General features: G+C 47.7%; 4 protein-coding genes across 4 annotated transcripts; 3 read left to right on the top strand and 1 right to left on the bottom strand.

Annotated features, from left to right (window-relative positions):
• Positions 1-350: 350 nt before the first annotated feature.
• AO090701000707 (uncharacterized protein) lies at positions 351-741 on the top strand (the record flags this gene model as incomplete). The annotated part of the gene is made up of 2 exons (XM_023237180.1): positions 351-598; positions 672-741. 2 exons carry the CDS (start codon positions 351-353, stop codon positions 739-741), a joined length of 318 nt encoding a protein of 105 aa, XP_023092259.1.
• An 87-nt stretch (positions 742-828) lies between these two features.
• AO090701000708 (uncharacterized protein) lies at positions 829-1,317 on the top strand (the record flags this gene model as incomplete). Its single annotated transcript, XM_001823461.3, has 4 exons — positions 829-835; positions 901-978; positions 1,031-1,108; positions 1,163-1,317. 4 exons carry the CDS (start codon positions 829-831, stop codon positions 1,315-1,317), a joined length of 318 nt encoding a protein of 105 aa, XP_001823513.3.
• Positions 1,318-1,663: 346 nt separating this feature from the next.
• On the bottom strand, positions 1,664-3,663 carry AO090701000709 (putative C2H2 finger and ankyrin domain protein; the record flags this gene model as incomplete). Its single annotated transcript, XM_001823462.3, has 2 exons — positions 1,664-3,534; positions 3,612-3,663. 2 exons carry the CDS (start codon positions 3,661-3,663, stop codon positions 1,664-1,666), a joined length of 1,923 nt encoding a protein of 640 aa, XP_001823514.1.
• Positions 3,664-5,221: 1,558 nt separating this feature from the next.
• On the top strand, positions 5,222-10,338 carry AO090701000710 (ATP-binding cassette glutathione S-conjugate transporter YCF1; the record flags this gene model as incomplete). Its single annotated transcript, XM_001823463.1, has 9 exons — positions 5,222-5,506; positions 5,566-8,379; positions 8,440-8,543; positions 8,600-8,645; positions 8,695-9,479; positions 9,534-9,688; positions 9,754-9,822; positions 9,902-9,993; positions 10,084-10,338. 9 exons carry the CDS (start codon positions 5,222-5,224, stop codon positions 10,336-10,338), a joined length of 4,605 nt encoding a protein of 1,534 aa, XP_001823515.1.
• Between the last annotated feature and the right edge of the window lie 6,364 nt (positions 10,339-16,702).

Below are 16,702 nucleotides of genomic sequence, written 5' to 3'. Positions count from 1 at the left end.
TTATCCAAAACATTCGTGGAGTCAAAACACTATATAACATTGAGACAGGGACAAGAATAGCCACACCACAACATCTGCCGATGTGAAACTAGTGTGCCCCTGACCGGAGCTTAGCTGCACCATGACCCGCGGGCTAATCCACCGCCAGTTTCAGGATATTAAGGAATGAAACTATCGACTCACATTCACGGGCCAAACGGAGAAATTATGTAGATCTAAGCCCTTCCACGGGCCTTCTTCGGATGAGCCCGACTACCATATAAACACAAATAACCCCCAGGGTGCAAGCTTTCCTTCGCTGTCCTCTCAAGCCATACACAAAACCAGCCCATCACAACTCGACATTGAAAATGCGCGGTCTCAGAAGCCTTGCCTCCCTCACCATTCTCGGCTTGGTCAATGCCCAGGATAACATCGTCTTCGGTCCTGCGTTCTCCCTCGGCCCTACCAAGTCATGGATCCGTGAAGCGACTACTACGCTGGTGTTGCCTGAAGCACCAAGCCCTCAGGAAGATCGTCTTGCACTCTGGCCGGGAATGGGTACCAGCGGTGGTGACCTGATCCAGGCTCTCGCTGTGTCTTTCTCGGACCCTGCATCGTAAGTACTTTGACTAAAGAACAATGTACTATACTGCAGCTCAAGTCACACATACTAATCGATTTACATACAGAAACTGTGGCGCAAGCTCTGGCCAATGGTGCACATGGGCAAGTACTCTGCAGGGTAAAGGATGCGAATAAAGATATACAAGTGCACATTACTGATGGGAAACAGGAACCCAACTAGGCGGTAAACAAGTTCCGGCCTCTGCAGGCGACAAGCTTGTTATGCATTGTAAGTTACCCTAAGCTCGCACCCTTGTTTGCTCGCAGTTTTGAAGCTAATCAAACACCATGCAGACAAGTACAACGATAGTACCGGCAAATACGACCAGACAGTGTCTATCAACGGTGAAGTCGTCTCGAGCCTCTCAACCAGTAAGTTCCTAATTCCTACTCCTTGGTAATCGCCATGACTGACACCGTGAAGGCTCTGGCCAGGCCCAAGGATGGGGTACCGCCGTCGAGGCCCAGGACAACGCCTCTAAGAGCACTGTTGCTGCGCACCGTAAGTACTACCGTAGCTCAGCGTCTTCCTAAAGAGAACTAAACCGTTGTACAGAGTACCTTGATACTACCATCGTCCTCGATTCCGCTGACCTGACCTTCCGTGATACCCTCGGCCTCACTGATGCTGACTCCTCTGGCTTGACGACCTCCGACAATGGCAAGACTTGGAAGGTGACTACCATCAACATTCATGAGCACTCTTTTTAAGTCTTGAAAGGGCGCTGTATATTCTCGTCTTTCTGCTCTTGATATATTGTACATACATAGAATTGATGGAATGTGTGGCTTTTATTAGACGAGGGTTTTTTACTTCGACGGTTGTTCGCCTCAATTCATACTGCAAACAGGCTTATTCGGCAAACACGGAGAGGTGAGGTAAGGCAAAGCCCACTTCTCGTATCATATGTCAATATATACACCAGGTAAAAAGAGTATCTCTTTTTATTCGTTTCTATCATTCGTAAGAAATCGGCATACCTTTTGTCTTGCGCATCGTGATCGAAGAACAAGGCCCGGCTTATTCTGTCTATCAATTGCAGCTGGTAAGTGCTCGCTACTTCCCTTGCATCCGCTTGATACGTTCTTCAGCTGCCCGTGCCCGGCGTTCTCTTTCCAATCGCATCCTCATTTCTGGCGTCATGCCACGCATTTCTTCCTCCCTTTTCTCGGAAGCAGTCTTCTCTACGGATCCTAAGGCTCTGCCACCCGAGCGCTTTGCTTGTAAAGCTTCCTTGGCGGCATCCTCCATCTTCAAGCGATGTAATTCAGCTTTACGTCGATTTTTCTCTTCTTCCTCTGCTGCTTTTCGCTCCCTTTCTGCCCTGCTATCAACGTCGGCTTTTGATATTGGCGATGGCACCTTGGCGACATCCCAGTTCCATTTCGACTCGCCAAGTTCGTGACGAGCAACGCGGAAGGCATCACGCGTGGCCCGATCACCTGCGAGCTCAAAGGGTGTTCTCCCTTCACCATTGATGGCTGTCGGGTCTGCCTCCGCTTTGGTAAGAAGGGCAGAAACCATCGCTGGTGAATTAAGGTTTGAAGCGAGATGAAGAGCAGTAGGACAACGGAAGTTCTGCTGAGAATCTGAGGGCTGGAACGTGAAGGAAGAGGGAATCGAGTTCTTAGAGAGATACGACATCAATGCTGGGATTTTAGAGCGACGGATGAGTGCCTGTATTTGGGTTGTATGAAGCATAGCAGCTTCGTCCTCCTTAGACACTTTTGGCTTTTGCTGCTGAGGCCGTGGAGTAGATGGTTTTGATGTTTCCTCTCGTTGTTTGGTCTCAGCTGCTGCAAGGGCGGCTTCATCAATCTGACTCACTTTTACGCGAGTCAATTCCTTGAAGCATCTCATAAGTTCTCCTTGAGTAGCGCGGCGTGTGCTGAAGGGGAACCCTCTCAACCTAGGGTCGTTCTGCCTCAGAACCTGACCATCGTACTGACCGAACAAAATCCGACGATTTGTACTGCCTGTGGCCCGAACAAATAGCAATTGGGCATCATCGATCATTTTCCTCCAATCTGATAACAGTTCTCTAATCTCCTTCTCCAGCGCAGCCTCATTGTAACGTCTTAGACTAGAACCAGCCGAATGTGCAGCTCCTCTAGCAGCATCGCTAGCAGATTGCGATCCTCCCTGTTTTCGCCTAGTTGTATAACGATGGAACGTTTTGTGCGCTATCACTCGAGCCTGCCTCTCGACCACGCCGCCTTGTTTGCGGTGAATTTCAGGGGCCAGGGAAACGATCATTGCCGCAAAGTGACCACCACCGATCATACACAGGAATACATTTGGGCTAGATGATGCAGAAGGCCCTTGAGTCTGGTCATTATTCCGTGGCGTGTTGATGGGGGCTAGTTGTTTCTTCCGCAGAGAATCAACAAGGTACATAGGCTCTTCCTGTTCAGCATCTGAGAACAAAGCCCTATATACACCTAACGAAGTGTTGGACGGTAGAAGAGAGCTCGAAAGCCAAAATAACGGATTCTTTCCGGTCCGCTTATTCGATGGCGCATCCTCTTCTTCACCTGTTTGCGAGATCTTCGCTTGCCTTTTCAACAAGGCAGTGAGCTGCGTCCCGTCGTCTTCATCCTCTTCCGATGACGACTCGGATCCAGAAATCGATTCGTCCAACTCCCCAACCGCCTTGTTGAACTCAACCTCGTTCAATGTGGGATTGCCTCGAAGCTGGGCCTTGAGATTGTACCGATGGTGATCTGACCGGACATGACCTCGCTGCTCTTGGACATTCAAGAAAGAAACATTACAGAGGGCGCAAGAGGTAGATGTAGCAACCGCATGTTCTTGTACAGTATCTTCGGACCTTTCGGGTGTATTAACTGCATTATCTGGTGTACTTATCGCATCATCCTCGCTTTTGGTGCTCAACGTTGCGAGTAGTTCCTGCGGAAGATCATACACTAAATCGGGCGTCAGTGACGGGATTGTATGTAAAACAGAAAGCGCAGCACGGAAAGAAGTCAAAATAAGTACGGACCATACAGCGGCCTCTTTAGGATCCCTTCCGCGATAGAAGCTTCCGTGGCCATATTGACGAAAATTATGTACAAGCGATGAGTTGCGCCGATGAAATCACAGAGTGCAATGCGACGGCAGAGCAAATGCCCCTCTTGTCGAGGCTTTACCGCCTTTAAGGCACCGAATACAGAATATTTAATGTACTCTGTCTTAGTATTAAATCTGCGACCATTAAAAGGTGTGACGTAAAAGTTCGATCCACAGTTTAATTCTGAGTCACAGTGACTCAATCCACTCTCTTTATTTAACAGCTCTATTACTGGCTTGCCAATCTCTACAGGTGTACTGAGTATACTAAACTTTCATGAATCTGCCTTGTTTATTTTTACTCCTCAGCTTCACACAATGATGGACAAAGCGATACAGTCTCCCACTCAGCATATTATAGCGCATCGTAGTCTGATCCATTCATAGTACAGGAGATCCGCATTTTTCTGGCCCAAATTAACCTCTTCAATTATATATGCTTATCGTTGGATACAGTCGTTGCATATGGTCATTATTGGGTTCTGATAGTATGTTAGAATTCTTAAAATATGGGCAATACTCCGATGGAGCTGCATCTCATATCGAACAACCGCAGACTCGGAGCTACATTGGCATGCGAGGTAGGAATGCGGTTGAACTGCCAATACTCAGTTTAAATATATATTCGCATCGGTATCCACTCACTGGCATAGTGAAGCGTGATCCTAGGTTAACTACTAAGATAAATCAATTGGTTCACATGAGATTCATGACCAGTTAAGTAAACTCATCAATACAACCGCCTTTCTAGCAGCTCTGTAATACTGGTCTAGACAATGAGTCTAAGCACCCGACTCGAGTCTTTTGTTCTGAATGTAATTGATGGAAGTGGTAATCAATGCCGAGCACTGGCACTACTGACTCGACCGATGGCGCTTTGCTGATTCTGGCCTAGTCTGTCATCGTGCTGCTTAATCAGTTTCCATTTGCAGCCTCTTCGTATTCGTTCATAGTGAGAGCAATCGCAATTTGTAAGCAAACCCCTCTGTTTCGCACCCGGAAATGAATGGTTTACCCAGGAAAGATTACTGGCCCACGATTGGAATTCTAAAAAAGGTTGACTCAGAGAATTTTGAGTCAATTCATGACGTATAGGAAGCTCTGAAGATGCCAAGACATGCAATGGCCCGGCTTATGTCATAAACACCGAATGCAAGTGTCGCGCTTCATGCCTCAGGACGAGAAGAAAGCAAGGGAATGGAGCCTCAAGATTGAAGGAGAGAAAATCTCTTTACGAATCCACTTCAATGACTAGACTGCAATGGTCATAGGAGGAGAAATAGTAAGGTAAGCTAGGCGGAATTTCGCAACTCGGCAGAATCCTATCGGTTTATCGCCGAAGCTTAGGCCGTCTCATTTAGTAAGCAGCTTGCAGCTCACGAGAGGATTGGCCTCGCAGTTATCATCTTCGATCAGAAAGTTCTCCCCACCCGCAATCGCCTCTATCATTTGCGTGAAAGCACCCTGGGAGATTTTATGACTCCCTTTTCCTTCCTTCTTGTGGGTTGAAAGGGATAGGGATTCTGCAGTCGGGGTTCGAAGATGCTTGAGGGCAACTCCCAGGCGATCCTCGGGGATTCTGCCCCGGGATCGTCAACCCTGAAGTCAGCATTGCAATCACCCAAATTAGAGCCTTTCTGCGGCAATTTCGAAGGATGGGGCCCCTTAAGCAAATTCAGGTTTGACCTGACGCCTTGCTTCCTAGACCTTGGTGTGGCTATTGTTGCAGCATGGGGCTTAATCATGGGAGCAGGTGCTATTTGGTTTCTGCTCAAAAAGCGAATCCCCCAACCAGTGTCGAAGAATTGGCATTTTTACGCTAAACTGGTCGGTTTCGGAACCCTTTCGGATCAAGTTATCTGGGACTAACCTAACGTCAAAAATAGATCGTGCTATCAGCTTTGATATTCACAACGGCTCTTCAAGCAGCGATACAGGTCGAAACTTTTGCGGATAACTGGTTGGCTGACGTTCGGTTCTGGAGTTCGGTCGTTGTGTTTGCTTCTCTGTGTGTGATATTCACAGTTCAATACTACGAGCATTGGCGGAGTAGGCAACCTAACGGTGTCGTTCTCTTCTACTGGCTTTTTTTTACTATCGCCTATGGAATCAAGTTGCGCTCGCTTGTTGCACAAAAGACTTATGAGGACAACCTGCCATACTTCGTTTGCTTTAATATAAGCTTAGGGCTTGCGCTCCTCGAATTCGGACTGGAATACCTCGTTCCCAAGAAGCAGAGCGCCTACGATGCCCTGGGTGACGAAGATGAATGTCCCTATGAATATGCGGACATATTCTCGGTGCTCACCTTTAGCTGGATGACGCCGATGATGAAGTTTGGCTACAAGAACTTCCTGACCCAAGATGACCTGTGGAACCTCCGACGTCGTGATACAACTCGCGTCACTGGGGAGACCTTGGCAGAAAACTGGGAACAGGAACTGCAAAAGGACAAACCATCTCTGTGGATCGCACTTTTCAAGTCCTTCGGTAGTTCGTATACCAGAGGTGCGATCATCAAATGCGGAAGTGATATTCTGGCCTTTGTCCAGCCTCAGCTTCTACGAGTTTTGATTGACTTCATCGGTTCTTATGAAACTGACAACCCCCAGCCAATCATACGGGGTGTTGCTATTGCCCTGGCGATGTTCTTTGTCTCGGTATCGCAAACAATGTGCCTTCATCAATATTTCCAGAGAGCTTTTGACACTGGTATGCGCGTGAAGTCTTCGTTGACGGCCATGATCTATGCCAAGTCGCTTCGGCTTTCAAGCGAGGGCCGTACATCGAAGACTACCGGCGATATTGTCAACCATATGGCTGTCGACCAGCAGCGTTTATCTGATTTGACTCAATTTGGTACGCAGCTGTGGTCGGCGCCATTCCAAATCACCCTCTGCATGATATCGCTCTATCAGCTCGTCGGCGTGAGCATGTTCGCCGGTATCGGTGTCATGATCCTTATGATCCCTTTGAACGGAGTTATAGCTCGGATGATGAAAAAGCTCCAACTCGTCCAGATGAAGAATAAGGATTCAAGGTCAAGGCTGATGACTGAGATTTTGAATAACATCAAGAGCATCAAACTTTATGCTTGGAACACTGCCTTTATGAATAAGCTTAGTCACATTCGTAACGACCTGGAATTGAATACCCTTCGCAAAATTGGAGCAACGCAGTCGATTGCAAACTTCACATGGCAGTCTACGCCCTTCCTTGTATCCTGTTCTACATTTACTGTTTATGCTTTGACGGACCCCCGGCCTTTGACCACTTCGGTGGTGTTCCCAGCTCTGACGCTTTTCAACCTTCTCACCTTCCCACTCTCCATCCTGCCTATGGTCATCACATCAATAATTGAGGCTTCCGTGGCTGTTAAGCGGTTGACTGATTATTTCACCGCCGAGGAACTACAAACCAATGCAGTGAAGCACGAGGACCCAGTGTCCCATGTCGGGGATGAGTCTGTGCGGATTCGTGATGCGTCCTTTACCTGGAACAGGTACGATGGCACTCACGTCGTGGAGAACATCAATTTCAGTGCTCGTAAGGGTGAATTGAGTTGCATAGTCGGCCGTGTCGGCGCTGGCAAATCATCCCTTCTCCAGTCACTTTTAGGCGATTTGTGGAGAACGGAGGGAGAAGTCATTATCCGTGGTCGTATCGCATACGTCGCACAGTCACCTTGGGTGATGAACGCTAGTGTCCGAGAGAATATTGTCTTTGGGCATCGATGGGATCCTGACTTTTACGAGCTCACCGTTGAAGCTTGCGCCTTGCTGGATGATTTCAAGAACCTGCCGGATGGAGATCAAACGGAGGTTGGAGAAAGGGGCATCTCACTTTCCGGCGGACAGAAGGCTCGGTTAACCTTGGCTAGAGCAGTTTATGCTCGTGCAGACATCTATCTTCTCGACGACGTTCTATCAGCAGTTGATCAGCATGTGGGCCGGCACCTTATCAACAAGGTCCTTGGACCAAATGGAGTTCTCAGCAGCAAGACCAGAATTCTTGCGACCAATGCGATTCCCGTATTGAAGGAGGCGGATTTCATCGGATTGCTACGAGACAAGACTTTGGTTGAAAAGGGCACCTATGAGCAGCTACTGGCTATGAAGGGCGAAATTGCTAACCTCATTCGTACTACTATGAACGACTCGGACGATGATACCTCGAGCGACAATGGCCTTGCTAGTCCCGAAAGCTCGGACTCCACCACGATAATCGACAACGCAGATTCTGATGAGCTTTCGGACACCGACGAAGCCGAACAGCAAATTGGTTCACTCCTTCCCATTAGATCTGGTGCCAACCGAAGAACAAGTACTGTGACTTTGCGACGCGCCAGTACCGTTAGCTGGAAAGGCCCCAGGCGCAAGTTAGGAGACGAGGAGAATATCTTGAAGAGCAAACAAACTCAGGAAACCTCACAGCAAGGTAAGGTCAAGTGGAGTGTATACGGGGAATATGCCAAGAACAGCAACATCGTCGCCGTCTGTTTTTACCTTGCTGCTCTGTTGGGTGCACAAACGGCACAGGTCGCTGGCAGCTACTGGCTCGAGTACTGGTCAGAGGCTGCTGAAACGCAAAAGAACCCCAATGTTGGCAGATTCATTGGCGTCTACCTAGCTTTTGGACTAGGGTCGTCTGTTCTAGTTATCGTCCAGAATCTCATTTTGTGGATCTTCTGCTCAATTGAAGTACGTCTACCCTTTGATCTGGCTAATCCAGACCGCGACCATACTAATGAACATTGTCAGGCATCTCGGAAATTACATGAGAGGATGGCATTCGCAATCTTCCGCTCTCCGATGAGCTTTTTTGAAACTACACCATCTGGAAGAATTCTCAATAGGTTCTCAAGGTAAGTGTGTGTGAGGCTGACATGCTGTATACGGAATCTGATAGATGTTGTTCTAGTGATGTATATCGTATTGATGAAGTCCTTGCGCGCACGTTTAACATGGTAAGTCTTATATATCTCTGGAGGGAACCTTGGGCTAACTCATTTGTAGTTGTTTGGAAACTCTGCAAAAGCACTGTTTACGATGGGCGTTATCGCGTCGTCGACGCCTGCGTTCCTCATCTTGGTTGTTCCTTTGGGCTACATCTATCTGAGTTATCAAAAGTACTACCTGCGGACTTCTCGAGAATTGAAGCGCCTGGACAGTGTTACACGCAGTCCCATCTATGCTCATTTCCAAGAATCTCTTGGAGGCATCTCGACTATCCGCGCATATAAGCAGCAAAACAGATTTACACTTGAAAATGAGTGGCGGATGGATGAAAACCTTCGCGCCTACTTCCCTTCCATTAGCGCGAATAGGTGGCTGGCAGTCCGCCTTGAATTCATTGGTTCAATCATTATTCTGGCCTCTGCGACGCTTTCTATCATCTCAGTCGCTACTGGCTCCCGTATCTCACCGGGCAGGGTTGGTTTGGCCATGTCGTACGCTCTTCAAATTACACAGTCTCTGAACTGGATCGTTCGTCAAACGGTCGAGGTCGAGACGAACATCGTGTCCGTGGAACGTGTCCTGGAGTACGCCAGCCTCCCAAGTGAAGCGCCTGAAGTGATATTCAAGCACCGTCCCGCCATTGGCTGGCCAGCGCAAGGCGCGGTGTCATTCAAAAACTACAGCACGCGGTACCGCCCTGGGCTCGACCTTGTGCTTAAGGATATCAACCTTGATATCAAGCCTCACGAGAAGATTGGTGTTGTTGGCCGCACAGGTGCAGGAAAGAGCTCTCTTACTCTGGCGCTCTTCCGCATCATCGAGCCAGATGGTGGCAGCATTAGGTGAGTCCTAGTGCCCGACTGTTCATGCTGGCGCTGCGCTAACTTGATTGATAGCATTGACGGGCTAAATGTGTCTACTATTGGCCTGTTTGACTTGCGAGGCCGCCTTGCCATCATTCCCCAAGACCCGGCCATGTTTGAGGGCACCGTACGGGACAATCTGGACCCTCGTCATGTGCATGATGACACAGAGCTGTGGAGTGTGCTCGGTACGTTGGGCTTACCTCTTTGCATGTGGAGAAAGTGAATGGCTGACTGACCCGTTAACTCGCAGAACATGCACGACTGAAAGATCACGTTGTAAGCATGGACGGCCAGCTGGATGCCCGAATTCAAGAAGGAGGTAAGAATTTGGCCGCCTTTCGCGCTTGCAGCAGCATGACGTTGGATTTTACTAGGGCTGGACTAACATGGCACAATAGGATCCAACCTGAGTCAAGGCCAGCGTCAGCTGGTGTCTCTAGCACGGGCATTGTTGACGCCTAGCAATATCTTGGTTCTTGATGAAGCGACAGTAAGTGGCCAGTTTGCCACACCGTTTTTTCCCCTCTACCGCCTTTTCCTTCCAATTTACTTTTTCGGTATTTACTAACGGTGACTTTAGGCGGCCGTGGATGTGGAAACAGATGCATTACTGCAACGCACCTTGCGCAGTAGTATCTTCCAGGATCGCACTATCATCACTATCGCCCATCGCATCAACACGATCATCGATTCTGACCGGATTGTTGTGTTGGACAAGGGCCGAGTGGCTGAATTTGACACACCCGCCAATCTGATTAAGTCCGGCGGTAAATTCTACGAGCTAGTCAAGGAAGCAGGTCTGCTTGATAACGAAGGACATGCGCTCGTGCAATAATGGCAGACTTTCACTCCCACAGTGGCGAAGACTTGTGAGTGGCTGGGCCCAAGCGAGAGAGGCTTCTCTATAATCTCGGACCGATCTCTCGAATCTGGACCTCGTAGGAGACCAGGTGAGAAAGAGGATGACCGCATCTTGGCTGAACTTGCATACACTACCAATACTAGACGATCCGTTAAGCGTCTGTGCGCACAGGAGAGGGGTTTATGAAGGATCAAAGGCCCTTATCCCTCTATTATACGAGCTCGGCAAGATTCCCAGAGAGCCGATCCGTTTCCCAGCTTTTCTCTTTTGAGACGAGGAACCAAAAGTACGGGTCGATGATCGCTTCGTGCCCATGGCGTCGGAAGGAGTTTATTTAATTAATTGTCTGGTTGCCTTTTTCCTTTCGTTATCTATATTGCAAAAAGTCCTGTACCTACAGCACATAGCCAACAATGATTGAGATTGCGTGCGAATTCGCGTGCCCTTTAATTCAACTCAGGATCACGTCGACCAAGACCACAAGCAAAAAACAAAATAAAACGATGTGTCAACAATAGCGGTGTAGGGGATCCCCTGTAAGCCAATGCAGCAATTATCTGCATAACTTCAATCATTGAAATGGATGGCACTGCAGTATTAAGTAGTCAGTCGGAATCACCCGATTGTGATTAGAAATCCCAACTCTCCCAAACGGGCAAGAGAAATGACACCTAATTATCCGTATTCCTATTGTATACCATCCTTATCAGGATTGAACAATAAAAAAGAGGGTTAATACAATACAACACGACCCAAGGAACCCAGCCACCAACAACTTTACAACCCCGCAGAAACCACAAGATAAATATGTCAAAAAAAAAAAAAAAAAAAAAAAAAAAAAAAAAAAAAAAACCAGTAATCTATTGATTGTCTTGAATTTTAACTTCAGCAATCTAATCACCTGCCAGCCATGCGCACAGTTACTCATTTGAACGAAGAAGAAAAAAAAAAAAGAATTTCTATAGATAGTATACGTAGGATTCCTCTAACCCAACCCCGGAACTGCCACCACAATGCAATTGTTTACCTAATATATCGTATTTCGTATTTTGTATTTTTTCTTCCTTATCTCTGATTCTATTTTACATTTTAAATCCTTGAGGATCAATATCGGGAATCAAACGCATGGCCGGGGAATATAAACTTCGACCTCCTTACTTGGGTGGCTTTGAAAGGGAGGCTTCTCGCCGCTAATTTCAATAATCACCGATGATCGTGAGGCTATCTCGCGTGGCGTGCGTGGCGATGAGGATTACGAAGGATTCGGGATTGAGTGAGGGGAACAATTACTGCGTACAACGAAAAAACACAAAGGAATTCATAAATTCGTAATTCTATTATACTACTAGTAATCATGGGAGAGAGGGGAAGGGGAAAGAGTCAAGGGCTGAAAGAGAGGGGAATGAATGGCCTCGGAGGCTATGGATGAAAAGCGGACTTCTACTAGTTGTTTCTTCCGCTCGGGTGCGCGCTACGGAAGATAGTGTACCGGAAAACTTATTCGCACTAGATGTCGGCATGACATATTAGACTCTGGACTTCTGGACTCTCCGTTCGGTAAGAGGGGATGACGCTCTTGAGAGAGGTGGGGGGGACGAGTCATGGTTTTACTCAATTTCCTTTTCTTGTCTGGATTCTAGACTCACTTAGTGAGGGAGGGAGTTGGTTACGGGGAGGAATTAGACATCATAAGTGGAGAGGGAGATGGATAAAGAGGAGAAATACTCAGGGCTAGGAACTGCTAGGTAGACAGCTAACAACTAGACGAGTGAAGCCGACCACCCAGAAAGCCTCATCGTGAAAAGTAGCCCCATCGTCGCCATGAACTAAAGGACACCAAACAAAAGCTGGGATCGAACTAAACCAGACGGAAATCGATCTTGCATGGCCCGTCCCAGGACGACCTGGTAACCGGGACAGAGGATGGACCTTTGAGTTCTTCAGTGGTGCTATGGTCGTGGATAGCGGTTATCCACTCGATGGCTGTTTTCAGCGGCGTGCAGTCTTGGGGCGCTCCATCGTGGGATCTGAGGGACGGAGTGGGATTTGATCCACTGGTTTTGGTTGGTGGCAGGGATCTCCATCGGTGTTTGGGGATTTGCAACCTCTCGGGGATCGACTGGGGTGGAAATTTTATATCTCGAAAATCAGCAACAGAGTTAGATGTTGAAGATAAATAGGGTTTGGTGGTGTTGTCTGGATTTGGGGAGTTGTGGCTGAAAATATTACGGAGTATATTGAACTACACTGTGAGATTGGGACCCGTGCTGACTGTACCGCATATGTATGATGACTACAGCTGGATAATTTCATATCATATCATTGCAGGTATAGTGTATACCTAGTTGATATCGCTCTATTTCTAATAATCCCTACAGGGACCTGCATTACGGTCCCAGAAGAGAGAAAGAGTAGTAAGCAGATAACATGATAGAAAACGCTCGGGCCGTTTCGTCTTAACGAGATCTCGGTGCGCTCAGCCACTAGAGATTCAAAATTGAATCCATTCCTTGCGTCAGTCCCACCCGGCTTTTTACCTCCGCGCTGCTGATAGTTCAGTCGATCAATCATTGTTCACCAGGGTTGTTGACGCCGGGGCAGCGGGAACGCCAGGATGCTCTTACCCGAGGGGAAAAGCGGAAGTCGCTCAGGGCGCAAATTGGAGTCAGCTACACGATGCTTCGGAGTTCCTCCTCCCCCCGCCTAGGCGGAGGCGATATCTTCTTTTTGTAATCCTTTTTGTACAGGTAGAACCACCATCGAAGATTTCTCCATTATAACCTACAGTAGCTTAATGGGTCTTGACAGCTGGCTGTGGTCTATTTGTCCAGCCGCGACGTGTGGTGGAGCTCTGCAGCTGAACTGACATGGATGGTGCATTTCAGCCACGATGGAAGGGTCTTGTTTGAGATTAGCTTTGGGAGGGAGATGTGGCTTGGTTGTTATCCGCTGGGTTATTCTGGATGTGTTATTTTGCAAATGCCCAATGTTCATTGGTTAAGGTTTCCAAAATCAGGGTAATTTTACCTTGTTAAGGTCATCTGTAGTAAAGCCCTTCATAAAGTAGCAAATGGGAAGATGTCTGAGCGTCTCGAATAAACAACATCGGTATGCTTTTCCGGGACTCAAAACAAATAGCTTCCATCATCCTATCAAACAATAGGGTGTAAAAAAAAGAAGAGTTTCCAATAGAAGGGCACCCCCTGGTCCCGTGCAGATCCCGAACCAATGGCCGCCTAGCAATGGAGTTACTCAGTTTAGAAATATCTCCGTTCCCCAACCCCACGCACTTTGCAAATCACTTCAAAGTCTTGAACCGAACAGGACCTTCTCATATGCATGGTACTTTGGGCATACCGGGAAATCAAAGAGGACCTGAATGTTTTAGTTTTCCTTCCCTTTGGGAAGGAAGACACACAAAACTCTATCATACATATTTTAGTTACCTCGAGCGGAGACAGACTAGGGAGATCGATAGGTGGAGAGGCCTTAGTTAATTGATGAAGAATGACAAAAACCTGAAACGAAACTACGTTATCTCGAATTCCCGGGAGCAAATGTCGTTGGAAGTCGTTAAGACGTTGACCTGTCAATGTTGCTATTCTCTCATTGCTTTTTTTTACCCCCTCCCTGTCCCTCTTTTTTTTCTTTGCTTTTCTTTTCTTTTCTTTTTACGGTACATTCGTACAGTAGTTGGAAAGTATATTTGAGTGGGGGAAATTCAATATTCTCCGGCGGGAAACGCCTAGTCTACCGTTGTATGGGAAGTTAACTGACATTGTCTCAGAGTTCTATTGACCCCGTTCACTCAGGTGATGATGTACATGACTGTCCCTGGGTGGATATCTTGACCTCACATGTAGAACCAGGGTATATACCTCCGAGTAATGCCTAGCGACATGACTAGACGCTATCTCCTGTGCAGATCAGATCCTGCGGTGCAGTGTAGATCGCTTGCCTTGACACTCGTGGAATGGAAATAATTTCCAGTCGAGCACGTCACCACCTGATTAGGATATTGCCTAGACGTCAGTGCCAACATCGTCACTTAATGTGGAAGGAGGCGACGTCGACGATGTCCAAGCGAAGGGTATATTCGGTGAAGTGTGGGGGAGATTGACGGCGGGTGGGAACGAAAATAGGCTAAGGTACGTTGACAGAAAAAGCAAGAAATAACGACCATTTGGAAAAGGCAAAAAAACAAAAAAAAAAAAGTTATTCAAAAGGGAATTCTCCTTAAGAGTGACAAAGTACCAGATCAGATCTCTTTTTTTAGTTTTTGCAAATACCAAATGGGAAATTGAAAATCTGATATCATGCGATCGGCAAAAGCCAACATTCCAAATACATGGATCATCCCTATTCTATAGTGATTCTCGGGACCAATCATGGACCCAGCCTCGTGGTTCACAGACCTGAGTCGGTTTAGCGAGCAAATCATACCCGCTTGAATCATGCACTATGGAGAGTAGCTCCGAGAAATGCCATGGCAGCGGACACAGCCATGCAGGCGAGCTCCACAACCCGGCTAACCATGCTATTGTTGTGCGCCAGTCATAAGCGCGAGACAGGGATGTTTCGAGTTAGATAGCTTCGGAGCTAATGCATGGCTGCAAACTTTTGCGAGCGATCTCGGTAGTGGGTTTTGATAGGCGCGGGTACGAAAGTCAGGTGTCTGACCGCGAAACTCTACCCATGATAAACTATACACTTAAAATGCGAAACGAAGCTTTATGGGGGTGGCGATTATGGTAAAGTAAGGGAGAGTGATTATGAAGTCAAATTCTAACTCTACTCCGCGATCACACATGGGAAGGGGAGAGTCTTTCTGTAACTTTCATCTGAGTGACTCGCATCCGGTGGGTTGGGCGGACCGTCCAAACTCTATCGGGCTGATATGAGCTGTTACAGAAACTTTTGACTCGTCAAGCAGACACAGACGGATTGGGAACACACAACAACTGGGTTCACCGGATAAGCTCTGCGGAAGTTGCGCGAACCATAAGGACTCGTTCTATGGTTCCATGGTTCCTGAGTATGCTTGACACGCTGCGGATCCATCGTTCGCAATCGAAGTACAGGGTTATGTTTGACTTGCAGATGCGATGTTACGCAAAGGAGGATCAAAGGAATCTATGATGGCGACCCAACTACCATGTTCCCGGCCGAAACCAACCGCAAGCCGTGGATATCATGGAACTTGGAACATTGTTGGAAGTATCACTTTGGAAAGTAAAGGTAACCCTGGCGTGTGTTCGGCACTAGTAGGGATGTCCTTACCCCACGAATGTCTCTTCCCATTTCGAAGTCGCACAACCATCGGAGATTTGATTATCTAAACCGCCGTGTCTCAACCAGTCAATATACCCATCATATCGGATATGCAGATGGATTGTCGTACAACATGCACACTTACTCATCGTAGCCATCGCTGCATGCAAAGTCCTGCACAGGCTCGGGCCGGTCGGAATGGATCTATTCAGCTGGCCCATGGCCGTGGATAATGTTAAGCTGAGGGAGTTAAACGATAAACATCCGGCAGCATTGTTTACGAGTATTTGGATGCAAGTGGAATGGACTTGCATTGTGCTTCTATTTGTAGAACTCGCCATTATTGCTGCTTATCGCGGTTGGACTGCTATTAATCTTCCTTTTGAAAGAGATAAATTGAATTAATGCACTGGGCTATAAATACGTAAATGGCAAATGCCTGAACGGGCTGATGGCAGGTCAAGTGACCGCCCCAACCTGGAAGTGGAGTGCGAGGGTTCCCTGTCGTTGAATCTCTGTTGAGGTTTCAGTTATAGAGTAAGGGCAGTGAATTAGTACTTAGTACTCAGCTTTTGCTGGACATGCACGGACGAAGAGCGATTGCGAAGACCTACGTAAGCACAAGCGCCTGGGAACAGTTAGAAGTTAGCTGTCAGACTCGTAGCGGTCATCAGGCTTAACGAAGGAATGCAATATGGACAGTAATAATGGTGCTGAGAGGATGAAGCTAAAATCGGGCTTGCTAGGATCCCAACCCATCAACCTGGCCCTTGGTCCGCCGTCCCTGGCCGGAGTCAGTCATCAGGGTTTGGCTAAGACAGGGGAATGAGGAGACGAGACAGGAGGATCTCGGTGTACTTTTGTACATCAAGGGATCGGATCGCTCCGCGGGAAGAGACGCTTTAAGAGAATCAACGTAATCCCAGAAAATCAGATCGATTCTTGTCTATCACGAGAGATGCGAGGCCATTGACCAACCAACCATAGCCGGCGGTCTAACATAAAGAGTACGACATTGTAGTGGTGGTGGTTGCAAGCCAGTGGGGTCTGGAACCTTGAGTGACAC

Source organism: Aspergillus oryzae, chromosome 5 (assembly GCF_000184455.2).
Source record: "Aspergillus oryzae RIB40 DNA, chromosome 5".
NCBI lineage: Eukaryota > Fungi > Ascomycota > Eurotiomycetes > Eurotiales > Aspergillaceae > Aspergillus > Aspergillus oryzae.
The sequence above is the reverse complement of the archived record's forward strand: the minus strand, read 5'-3'. Positions and strand labels throughout refer to the sequence as shown.